General features: G+C 32.3%; 1 protein-coding gene across 5 annotated transcripts in view; it reads left to right on the top strand.

Moving 5' to 3' along the window:
* ODF2L (outer dense fiber of sperm tails 2 like) overlaps positions 1-13,367 on the top strand; it is a 37,102-nt gene that overhangs the window by 13,911 nt on the left and 9,824 nt on the right. For all 5 annotated transcript variants that reach the window (XM_069596609.1, XM_069596594.1, XM_069596617.1 and 2 more), the window contains exons 6-9: positions 2,444-2,629; positions 5,023-5,132; positions 5,876-6,011; positions 12,686-12,796. In XM_069596609.1, the coding sequence (XP_069452710.1) occupies positions 2,444-2,629; positions 5,023-5,132; positions 5,876-6,011; positions 12,686-12,796 (543 nt within the window). The remainder of the gene's footprint in view (positions 1-2,443; positions 2,630-5,022; positions 5,133-5,875; positions 6,012-12,685; positions 12,797-13,367) is intronic.

Raw genomic sequence — 13,367 nt, 5'->3', positions numbered from 1 at the left:
TAGTAAAAATTTTTTAAGGTTAAATTTGACAGTTCCTTTTTATATTCATGATATTTAGGAGAGCAAATCGGAGAAGGCAATGGCACCCCACTCCAGCACTCTTGCTTGGAAAATCCCATGGACAGAGGAGCCTGGTGGGCTGCAGTCCGTGGGGTCGCTGAGAGTTGGACACGAATGAGTGACTTCACTTTCGCTTTTCACTTTCATGTGTTGGAGAAGGAAATGGCAACCCACTCCAGTGTTCTTGCCTGGAGAATCCCAGGGACGGCAGAGCCTGATAGGCTGCTGTCTATGGAATCGCACAGAGTCGGACACGACTGAAGCGACTTAGCAACAGCAGCAGGAGAGCAAATATAAAGCTATAAAATCCTAAAGATTTTGCCATCACATTCACCTGTCTATTACTTTGAGTTTACATTCTTTTACAAAATTCTATTATTTAGAAATAATTAGAAGTTGAATTAGCTCATGGGTTTTTTTTTTACATTCCTTCTAACACAGTTTTGGAATTTATTTAGGGTTGACAAGTTTTGTTGTTGTGTTTTTTTTTAACGAATGCATGCACAGTGAACTAACTCAGTTTGTCAATATAAATCTCATTTTTTTTAGTTCTGTTGATGGATGACTCAACAATTTTATTGGGTCTTTTAAATTTTTTAGTTACATTTTAATTCCTTGATAACTACCTTGAAAATACTTTGAACTCATTTTTCTTTCTAGATCTTTAAAATATGTCAGTTAGAGTTAGAAGATTTTCACATTTTAGAAGAGACAGAATAATTATCTTTATAATATACTGCAAGTATAATTCTTTGGGAAAAGGAAAAGGCAAATAGTTGGTTTAAAATATATATCCATTCATTTGGCAAATGACTGATGGGGTTATTTTGAAACTATAAAAATAATTTGATAGTTTCAGCATACTTCCTAATAGTGGTTGAGCATGGGATTTGATAACCTAGTAGGAAAGTCCTGTGGATCCATGTTCAAAAAAAATCTATTTCACCCTTAGTGATAAGTGTGCCTGTCATTCATGATGTGATGATGACACCCTGTGGTATTTTAGAGAAAGTACAGCGGTTTTTCTTGGGTTGGGGAGGGTTCTTCCTTTCTCTAAAGCTGACTTAACTATATTGCAGTTTGTTTTCCCCAACTACTTATTATAATGGGATTTTTTAGTTTATAGAGATTTTTAAAGACTAAGAATGTTTTGCTTCTCTCTTAGTTTGTGAAGTTACTTTTCAAAGAGATCAAGCCTTTGGATCTTGTTTAAGATGTATCTCTTAAACTCATTTTTACTGAAAGTTAAGTGTAGTTTTTTGTTGATCATAAGGTAGAAAAGCTCCATCATTTACTGTAACTCCTATTTTCTTTTTTTTATTAAAATGATTGCCCAGGAATTGGAAGACTAAAACTTAAATTCTTTAATAATTTTGCATTATTTTCAGAAACACACAGCTTTTAAGAAAGGTAGAAACATTAAAACCTTAAGTCTTTAAGTTCTTAGTACTCAGATGCTTTAAAATACAAAGTTTTAAGATAATTTGAAATGAAAACATGAGTTATCACACTAAATCATATTCATCATCGACCCAACCTAATATTCTGTGTTTAGTTATATCCCCAAAAGATATGTAAGGAGTTATGTCAATTAACATTATCAGACTGTGGATAAAAACATGCCTTACCTTTGGGTAAAAAGATAACCAAACATCTTTTTACCCTTCATGACTCTTACTGATCTGGTAGTCGTTTCTCGAACCCTGTGTGGTCTTAGAATAATAGCTTCAATAAATTTATTGCTTACTGGTCAAAGTAGTACTTTTGTTGTCTTGATGTAACTCTTTCAAATGTCAAGACTTCCCCCTTAATTCTAGTAAATTAAAATATAGCAAATAAGTTTTTGTTTATCTCATCTATACTCTTCATGATCTATAGATTTTGATTATATATCCTTTAAGCATTTATAATTTGAACTATAGTCCTAATATATTTGGGGAGCTACTGATTCCTTTGAGCTTTATATACATACTGTTTGAATTGTCTCCGGCTTAATTACTTTTTTTTTTTTTGATTTGCAGTAACTAGTGAGTGGTATATATAATATTCTAGATGTGAAATTAAAAAAAAAATTCTAGTTAATCAAAAAGGTATTAAGGGAATTAGTGTTTCTGCCATAATCACCAGTATTAGCTTCTTAGTAAGAGTAGTATTAGTTTTATATAGGTTTATACATTTTAAATTTGCACTAAAAAATAAATAAATTTGCACTGTATAACTGGTTACAAATAAACATTGGTGAAATCACCTTTCTTCACTGTTTTGCTTTTTACTAAACTTATTAGTCTTTTTCATAAATTCTGTGTGGAAGATTACTTACATATTTTAACAATGTTTATGTCAACATTGGCATTCTAAAATAACTACTGCTGATATTTTTTAGAGTTTAGAAACCCAAATATCAGAATGGAATTTGCAGTTGAAAAAGAGTAAGTATGAGGCTGTAGCAATGAAAGAATCAAGTAGGCAAAAAACTATCGCTTTGAAAAAGGCATCTAAAATTTACAAACAAAGGATTGAACATTTTACTGGAGACATGGAAAACCTTACTTCCCAAATTAGAGAGCAGGTGAGTTATATACATTCTTCCTTAAAGAATTGTTTTATGTACTTAGTTAATGTACTTAACTTCCTAACGCTTAGTATAATTATCTTGTTAGGAAAACTTTACTCTTACTAATTTTGCTTTATTCTTTATTTTGAAAGATTACATAAACTGACAAATTTACATTTTGAATTACATCAGCATTTCCTTGGGACTTTTATTTAAAGGATATGTAAGTCCCAAAGCATCTGTGATTAACTATGGGTTGTACCACTTCATACATATTCACCCTTGGAAATTTACATGGCATATTAACATTAAATTAAAGTACATTAACAAAGGCCCTGAGAAGGCCTTCAACGTCAAGGAGGGTATTGAATTCAGGGTTCTCCACTACTTAGTTAGCTGCAGAATCCTTTTATTCACAAAGTAACTCTTGGAACTGACTCTGAGGAATACCAGTTTGGGAAATGCTGATTTGTATTATTAGACCATATGACTTTATTCAGTAATTCACTTCACTTAAAATCCATAATGTATTTAAATACATGTGCTGATGTAAACCTACCATGTGAAAGTTATCTTTGGGTTTATTAACAGAGTTGAAAATTGACTTAGTGCTTTGTTTTTGATGAATTATGTTTATTCAATTACCAAATAATAAAATATTTACTCTTTTTAAGTATCATTGGTATCCCATCTTTTAAGAACTTAGATATGAATGAACTGAAAACAGACTTGCATAAATGCTTATATAAGCAAAACAACCTAATGTTTTATAAGCTCAACTGTGAACATTTTAAAACTCTTTAATATTTAACCTACATTCAGAAGAATTTAATTAGATAAAAGACTTGAGGACTAAGTGCAAAATCTGTAAGGCTGAAGGGCTAGTTGAATGCCGGAAAACATTCCTGTGTGTTAAAAACTAATTGAGTCATTAAAATTCTTGGGATTTTCTTTTAACTAGCACCATGTCACTCATGCCCCAGCTCATAGTATAGGAAGACTTTGCCACTTGTTAACCTGGTGACTTTGGGTAAGGTACTTAACCTCTCTAAGCTTTAGGTTCTTTATCTATAAAATAGGGGATAATAATACTGCCTGTCTCATATAGGAATACATGAGAAAATGTCAAATCACAGTGTCTGTCCGACTGCATTTTTGCCACATTAACCTTTCTATTCCTCTAATGCGGGTAGTGTGTTTGTTTCTCTTCTATGCTGTTGCCTCTGACTGTAATGTTCTTCAGGTTCTATAATAGCTGATTGTTTAAAAAATCATTTTGCTATCTTTTTACTTGATATCTCTTCACAGGGGCCTTCCTTGACTACTTTTGAAATAGCCCCACAACAGTTAATCACATCAATGTCTTAAATTTTTTTCTTAGCATTTATTTTATAGGCAAAATTTCTAAATATCTTAATTTATATTCTAATATAATTGCCCAACATATCCTTCATAATGCATATTAATATTCATTTACATGTAATATAAAAACAATACTAGTCTTTTTAAAATACATTAAAAATATTACTGTAAAAATGTAAAAGAAAATGTCTCACACATAGTAGATGTTGAATAAACACTTGTTCAGTGATAGGAAAGAAGGAAGCATCCAATAAATGTAAACTGCTCATATCACTACTTCTAAGTCTTCTGATTAGTAATTATTGGCACCATTGTCATTCTAGTGAATTTGTCTTTCTTTAGAGAGGGGGTACAATGGCTATAGCTCTTTAGGTGAATTTGTAAAGAGTAGATCCATTTGACAGTTATTTGTTGAGAGTCAGTAGGGTGATCTATACAGAATAGCTTGGCATAGAACTATCATACAACCCAGCAATTTCATTCTTGTATATTTATCCAAAAAAGCCCAAAAAGCTAATTCAAAAAGATATGCAGCCTAAAGTTCATAACAACATTATTTGTAATAACCAAGATATGAAAACAACCTAAGTATCCATTAACAGATGACTGGATAGAGAAGATGTGGTGTATACACACACAGGAATATTACTCAGCCATAAAAATGAACTTTTGCCATTTGCAACAACATGGATGGACTTGAAGGGTATTCTTCTAAGTGAAAGAAGTCAGAGAAAGACAAGAGTTCAGTAAATATAAAGGAGGGAATTATCGTCAGTAATTATGAAACATTTTTAAAAAATAGTTTCGTTAACATCCTTAAAATGTTAAGTTGGGACAGTTATTATATGCATATAAAGTAATAGTATTATAAAGTCATTATTAAAATTTACTTTAAAGTTTTCCTGTGTTCAGATTTGTACACTGAAATTTTCTGTAACAAAAGTTCCATAACATAGGATGAGTGTTTCCTTGTTAAAAATGTATTTTTTTTTAGAACAAAACTAGTGTTATTAAATTACAAGATGAGTACTTTATGTATTTTTTAGGAAGCCAAGTTGTCTGAAACAGTTTCAGCTTCCAATGCCTGGAAAAGTCATTATGAGAAAATCGTAATAGAGAAAACTGAGTTGGAAGTTCAGATCGAAACAATGAAAAAGTAAGAAAAAAGTCTTTACTATTTATAAGAAATGTTTTCAGTTCTTTCCTCTTTGAGTAGTTTATATATGGTTCCTATGAATTACATAAAGCTATTGTCTGATTTGCTATGTTTGCTATTTATAATTTATAAACTTTTCTTACTCTACTTTAAAAATACAATTAAAAATTATTACCTGTTAAAATGCATTTTTATTCACAAATTATTGATCCTTAAGGTATCTTAAATGCATAACAGAAAATCTGAGTAAAAATATGTATGTTTTATATTTTGTTATTTATTATTAATAAGTTAACAAAAAAAGAACTATACATTTGCTTTTGAATGTTTCACTTTCTGTATATTTTCTTCAATTTTTTTATTGAAAAGTAGTGTATATTATTTGCTTCTAAAGATTATTTATTATCTCACTTGATCCTTTTATTTAACTCTTTCCCAAAATTTTGTGTGTGTGTGTGTGTGTGTGTGTGTGTATGCATGTATGAATGACAGAAAGACAGGCCCACCTGTGGATGATCATAGTTTAGATGTTTTACTAACTAGCAAAGAGAATATTGTTTTTCATTAGTGTCATCAATGGATAATTATTTCTAATCAGTTACTCAGGTAGAAGTAACCTTATAGATTATGATTTCCTATTTCCTTTGTTCTGACTTTTGAAACTGTACTTTACAAAGAATAACTTCAGAAGCACACTTAAGATACATATTGTTTGAATGAAAATTTCTATGGCTTTTATAAAGGCAAATCATTAATCTTTTGGAAGATCTGAAGAAAATGGAAGAGCATGGAAAAATTTCATGTGAAGAAATTCTTAGAAAACTTCACTCAATTGAATATGAAAATGAAACTCTGAATCTTGAGAATACAAAATTAAAGGTATGTGTTTGTGTATATGTATATCATGTTGTATGAGGACAACTTAGTCCTTTGTAGAAGCAGCTTGAAGTAACAACACGTTTAGAAGTATGCTGTTGTATCATTATCTTTTGTTTCTCAGAGGTTTAGAATATCATTATAATAAGTAATTCTAAAACTATATCTTTGTGTCTTTACATACATATATATGGACAATACTTATATATTTGAATGTTTACAGTTGTATACACAGATAGCTGTAAAAATTGTTTTCAGTAGTACTGAATAAGACTTACGAAGCTGAATAACTGTCTCTGTCTCAACCTAAGAGAATTTGTTTATTCTCTAATTTTAGCAGTTTAGGTGAATCTCCAAAATTACATTAACTTTAATGCATAAGATTATTTCTAGGTGTCATGGTTATGATAGGATATAGCCTCAGGCTTGGTCCTTTGAAACCAAAAAGTATATTTTTGGCTGCTGCATAACTGGAAAGAATTTTCCAACTTAATCAAATCTGAGGGACAATTGAGTTTTTATGTACCAGAGAAAAGATGTAGAAGCTTTTATACTTCCTGAGAAAAAGGATATTTGAGTTCCCACTCATAGATATGTGTAACCTGATGAGACCTGACTAAAGAGGATGACATCATTTTCAGTTCTTTAATATTGTTTTTGGAGGACAGTAAATAGAAGACAGAAAAAAATCTGTTTATGGGAAAAAAGGTGAAAATTGGCAGCTCAAAACCAGAATGGCATCAGAGAACTGAGCTACTTTTTAGCTCTCTACCCTGCCATTCAAATGGGTGGTGGGGTGCCATCCATTATATAGCCAAGATTCAAACAACAGGATGGAGGGACACAAAAGATGAATTATTTCTCCCCTTTTCCCCATTTCCTCCTCTTTATGGAGACTTCCTGAAAGTTCCATGCCACTTGATTCTTCTCCTTATTTAGGTATTAATATATGGCTTCCTCTAGTTACAAGGAAGACTAGGTAATGGAGCCTTCTAGTGATCCTGCTGCTGCTAAGTCACTTCAGTCATGTCCGACTCTGTGCGACCCCATAGACGGCAGCCTGCCAGGCTCCCGCGTCCCTGGGATTCTCCAGGCAAGAACACTGGAATGGGTTGCCATTTCCTTCTCCAATGCATGAAAGTGAAAAGTGAAAGTGAAGTCGCTCAGTTGTGTCCGACTCTTAGTGACCTCATGGACTGCAGCCTACCAGGCTCCTCCGTCCATGGAATTTTCCAGGCAAGAGTACTGGAGTGGGATGCCATTGCCTTCTCCAAGTGATCCTGAGCTCTAGCCAAATATGAATACTCCTTATTTCCTGCAGTTTGTTCATATTTTCCTCTATCCCTATAGTTTTACTATTTTTACAGTTTGGAATTTTTTTTCTCAAGTATTTAAATCCTACCTTTTCTTTAAAGTTCAGTTTAATGCTCCTTCTTCCCAAAATCTCCTCAATTAGGATAAATCTTTCCTCACAAACTCCCATCCTTTATGCAGAGGATGCCTTGGGGAGGTGTGACATATAGTTAGTTCTCATTCAATATTCATTGAACAAATTCTTTTTTTCCTATTAATTTATTTTGATTGGAAGATAATTACTTTACAATATTGTGATGGATTTTGCCATACATCAACATGAATCAGCCACAGGTATACATGTGTCCCCCTGTCCAGAATCCCCTTCCCACCTCTTCCCACCCCATCCCTCTGGGTTGTCCCAGAACATCAGCTATGGGTGCCCTGCTTCATGCCTTGAACTTGCACTGGTCATCTGTTTTACATATGGTAATGTATGTGCATCTTTCAATGGTATTCTCTCAAATCATCCCACCCTCGCCTTCTCCCACTAAGTCCAAAAGTCTGTTCTTTACACCTGTGTCTTCTTTGCTGCCATTGAGGTAGGATCATTGGTACCATCTTTCTAAATTCCATATACATGTGTTAATATACATATATATGTGTTAGTATAATTTGTCTTTCTTTTTCTGACTTGCTTCACTCTATAATAGGCTCTGGTTCATCCAGGTTCATCATTAGAACTGACTCAAATATGTTTCTTTTTATGTAATATTCCATTGTATATATGTACCACAACTTCCTTATCCATTCATCTACCAATGGACGTCTAGGTTGCTTCCATGTCCTAGCTATTGTAAATAGTGCTGCAGTGAACACTGGGGTACAGAAATGTGTCTGAAATGTGTCTCTTTCAGTTCTTGTTTCCTGTGGGTATATGCCTAGCAGTGGAATTGCTGGGTTGTATGGCAGTTCTGTTTGCAGTTTTTTTTAAGGAATCTCCACACTGTTCTCCATAGTGGCTGTACTAGTTTACATTCCCACCAACAGTGAAAGAGGGTTCGCTTTTCTCTTTACACCCTCTCCAGCATTTATTGTTTGTGGACTTCTTGATGATTCCATTCTGACCGGCATGAGATGATGCATCATTGTAGTTTTAATTTGCATTTCTCTAATAATGAGTGAAGTTGAGCATCTTTTCTTGTGTTTATTAATCATCTGTATGTCTTCTTTAGAGAAATGTCTATTTAGGTTTTTTGCCCATTTTTTTATTGGGTTGTTCATTTTTCTGGTATTGAGCTGTATGAATTGCTTGTATATTTTGGAGATTAATTCTTTGTCAGCTGTTTTGTTTGCTATTATTTCTCCCATTCTGAGGGCTGTCTTTTCACCTTGCTTATAGTTTCCAAAAGCTTTTAAGTTTAATTAGGTCCCATTTGTTCATTTTTGTTTTTATTTCCATCACTCTGGGAGGTGGGTTATAGTGGTTCTTGCTGAGATTTTTATGCCAGAGAGTGTTGTGCCTATGTTTTCCTCTAAGAGTTTTATAGTGTCTGGTCTTACATTTAGGTCTTTAACCCATTTTGAGTTTATTTTTGTGTACGGTATTAGAAAGTGTTCTAGTCTCATTCTTTTGTAGGTAGTTGATCAGTTTTCCCAGCACCACTTGTTGAAGAGACTATATTTTCTCCATTGTACATTTTTGCCTCTTTTGTCAATGACAAGGCATCTATACTTGCATGGGTTTATCTCTAGACTTTCTATTTTGTTCCATTGATCCAAATTTCTGTCTTTGTGCCAGAACTATACTGTCTTGATGTCTGTAGCTTTGTAGTATAGTCTGAAGTCAGGAACGTTGACTCCTCCAATACCATTCTTCTTTCTGAAGACTGCTTTGGCTATTCAGGGTCTTTTGTGTTTCCATAGAAATTGTGAAATTATTTGTTTTAGTTCTGTGAAAATTACCATTGGTAGTTTGATAGGGATTACATTGAATCTACAGATTGCTTTGGGTAGTATACTCATGTTTACTGTACTGACTCTTCCAATCCAAGAACATGGTATATTTCTCCATCTGTTTGTGTCATCTTTGATTTCTTTCATCAGTGTTTTATAGTTTTCTATAGACAGGACTTTTGTTTCTTTTGGCAAATTTATTCCTAAGTATATTATTCTTTTGAATGAATTCTATCGTAGAAGAGGAAGCAGCTTTATTGATTATGTTTATATTTTCTTAATTTCCTTAATACCCTTCAGAGAGGAAATTAGGATATTTCATTAATTATAAGTATGGTTTTTAATTACATAAAAAATCATTGAGTTAAAGTTTAAATATTATCATATTCTATTAATAATTCAAAAATATGTATTTTTAACACATTTTTCTCTGAATTTTATTCAAGGAAAAACATCCAGGTATATTTGGCATATGTTATATACAATGTAAAATTGTCTAGGTGTTGTGTTTTGTTACTTTCTCTTATTTCAGAATAATTTTAGATTTTAGTCTCAAATGAAGATGATACTAGCTGATACTGTTTCCAAGGCCCTGTGACCTCCTCTATTAAAAACAACAAAAATTATTTGGAGGTTTACAAAGTTCTATTTGTTCATTATAGAAAGTTTGAAAAACAGAAAAGCACAAAAGGATAAATCTAAAAATCACCTATGATCTCACAAATGAAAGAAATGAAATTACTATTTTAGCATATATATAATTTGGGGGGATTTTGGATTACTTTCAGATTTTTTTGCTATTATAAATAAAAATGTGGATGGTTTTAGTCTTTTTTGCATATATATATATGTATATATATTTTGAGGATAAATTTCTGGAAGTAGAATTATATGGTCAAATGAAAGACCCATTCTTAATTTTGATATTATGTATTTCAAAATCACCCATCATAAATGGGTCCTTATACTTTTGGCAACATTTGACAATTTTAAAACAAATCTCTCCAAATATGATAAGTGATCTTACCTAATTTGGGGGATTTAGATACCATCTATATCCTGAGGGCTCTCAAATCTTTATCTCTAGCCTAGACCTTGGCCCTGAATTCCAGACATATTATGTATGTATTCTACTGCTTACTTGAAATATCCTCTTGGATATTTCATAGATGTCTCAAAGTTATCATGTCCAAAATAGAGCTCCTGTATTCTTCAGTATGGTTCATCCTACAAAGTTTCCCTTGCCTCAGTTAATAGCAGTCATCCTTTCTATTACTTGACTCCTTTCTTTCATACATACAATCCAGTTTGTCAGCAAATCTACTTCAAATACATCCAGAATTTAACTGCTTCTCTGCAGCATCACTGTCATTGTCCTGGTTCAGCCCACCATCATATCTCATTATAGTGACTTCCTACCTCTTCTCTGCTTCTGCCATTGCCGCTGCAGTCAGCATTCAGTGTAGTAGTAGAGTAGTTCCTATAAAAATGTAAGTCGTCTTCAGACCATGCCACTGCTCTTGGTTAATAGAGTAAACATCTACAAGGCATTATACTATCTGACCTCTGACATTACCTCTCTGACCGTATCTTCTTCCACACTTCCTTTTTCTTGCTTTCTGCTACATTGGCCTTCTTTCTGTTTTCCTCTAACTGACCAGATTTTCTCCCACTATGGCCTCTTCCCTCAAAGGGCAACACATCGTTTTGGTGTTTACTCCAGAGTCTCTTTTTCAGGAGGCTTCCTGGTGGCCCATTCTCAACTTGTCCTTACTATATTGCTATCATGTATGATATATCTTACATCTTGTTCTTGTTTTCTTTGTCTGTATACTCCTTGTTTTTGTCTGTCTATACATGGAGTACATTAAGCTCATGATGGAAGGGTTTTTGCTTTTTATGTTCACTACTAAAAGATTGTATCCAGTGCTTAGGGCATTTTGTAATAACTGGTAAGCAAATTTTTTCATGTATTTTTCATCATTTACATTTCTGCCTTTTGGAATTACCTACTAATTATCCTTTACATGTCTTTTTTTTTTCAAAATTATTATATAAAGATTCTCTCTATATTAAGAGTATTAATCTTTTGTCATAATCCTTTACATTTTTGCACATTTTGTTAGCCTGTTTAATACTCTGAGGGGCTCTGAAATTTTGGGGATACACATGAACCTATGTATGTATAGGTGTATGTGTGTGTATGTGTATAATATATTTTTTCCCTTTACGGCTTCCTTTGGGAGTCTCTCATTTCTGTATATCTTGGGAGCAACGTACTGATTATGATCCAGAAAAAGACTTATCTTTTCAAGGATGTTTGTATAGTGAACATCCTTGGAAGATAGTAATGTTTCCTTCTACCAAAAGGCATGCTTACTGCCTGTTATAAGTGATTTGGGCTCCCTAAATTTGGAGTTGCTTCTCTGTACGTCTCACTATGTGTACAGGTGTCATCAGCCCTCTTGGTATTGCTTTGGGGGAAGTGAGGCTTAGGAAACTAACACAAACACTGATATAAGACTCACCCAGGAGTCTTGTGTCTTCTGCTAGTATCCATGAGACTATGCTAGGCTAACTGGTAGTCTTGGAGGGTAAAAATTTCAGACTCTTACAGTTCTTGATATCGTCTTTTGATTGTATGCTTAGTTAGGTTTTTACTATTCTAAAATTAAATCACATTTTACCTGAATCTTCTGTGAAAAAAAGTGTAAGCTTAATTTTTAAAAAATATTTAACACATTAAAATAAATGCATAATTGACCAATGTAAAAATCATGTTTGCTGAAGTTGTATTGTTAACCTGTTTTTTCCTAATGAATGATTGTCTTATTACCATTATAGTGATCCATATTTTCCCCATTTATTTAAAAATCCAACCTTTGTCATATGATAAATATAATCTTAATGTTTTTTTTTTCTATTCCATAGACCCCTGTCTTATATAGAGAGGGGTCGCGAAGAGTTGGACACGACTTGGCGACTGAACAACAACATACATTTTAGTATCTAATAAGTACTGAGATTCTCTACTTAGTATCCTTTAAAATTTTTATTAGTCTCTTCTATTTTTCCATATGAATTTTAAATTAAGTTTCTCATATTCTTCTTCCCCTCAACTGTTTTGGTTGTAATTATATTAAAGTTGTACTGATTTGTAAAAAACTGATATGTCAATAATATTGAGTCCCCCTTCCAGGAATGTGGTCTTTCTATTGTTCAAGTCTTTTATGTCAATAAATTTTTAAAGTTTAAAAATATGTTTTTAATAAATAACTTTTTGAAATTCTTAATTTTAATGGTAATTATATGCAGTCAAAAATAAGCTAATTTTATTAGCTTTGTTGATAAATGAGTTAATTTTTAATGCATCAAAGTACAAATGAATTCTAATGATTTATAAAATCTATTTATATATTCCTTAATAGACTACACTTGCTGCTTTGAAGGATGAGATTGCCTCTGTTGAAAATGAACTCTTAGAATTGCAAGAAGTAGAAAAACAACAGAAAACTCTTATTGAAGTTTATAAAACTCAGGTAACCATTGCATTTATTTTAATGTTTGTTAAATTTGGTAGATAATTTAAACACTGTATTTGTTTATGGTTTAAAAAAGCAGAACTGGGGAAAGGTGGAGTTATTGTGATAAAATATGATTTATCTCAAAATATTTCTTAAGGTCCCAAATTCATAAAATGATTCTTCTTATTCCTAATTCATATGCGCTGTGTTTATATTAGATATTCCTAAAAGTGATCTAAAATTAATTGTTAGTTAATTTTAGTTATATTTGTCATCTTGTATTTTTAATGGTATTGATTTAGAATAATGACTCCATTCAAGGGTCATTAAAGCACAATATTTCCTCTTTGCATCTTAAAAAGTATAATTCATATTTATTCTCATGAAAGACCTGGAAGAGAACATATGTATTGAATAGAGCATGTGTTAATTGGTAATTTATAGAAAAGCTTATGATATAGAAATACAGTATTTAAGAAAAACTTCATTTGAAAGATGAGACATGCAAGTCCTTGAATGATGGGTAACAAATTGGTCAACAAGGACCTTATTTTCATGAAAGAGAGTGTTTGAATTGAAGGATAAT

Source organism: Ovis canadensis, chromosome 1 (genome assembly GCF_042477335.2).
Source record: "Ovis canadensis isolate MfBH-ARS-UI-01 breed Bighorn chromosome 1, ARS-UI_OviCan_v2, whole genome shotgun sequence".
Classification (NCBI taxonomy): Eukaryota; Metazoa; Chordata; class Mammalia; order Artiodactyla; family Bovidae; genus Ovis; species Ovis canadensis.
Note: the sequence above shows the minus strand (reverse complement) of the source record. Positions and strands in the feature narration are given on the sequence as shown.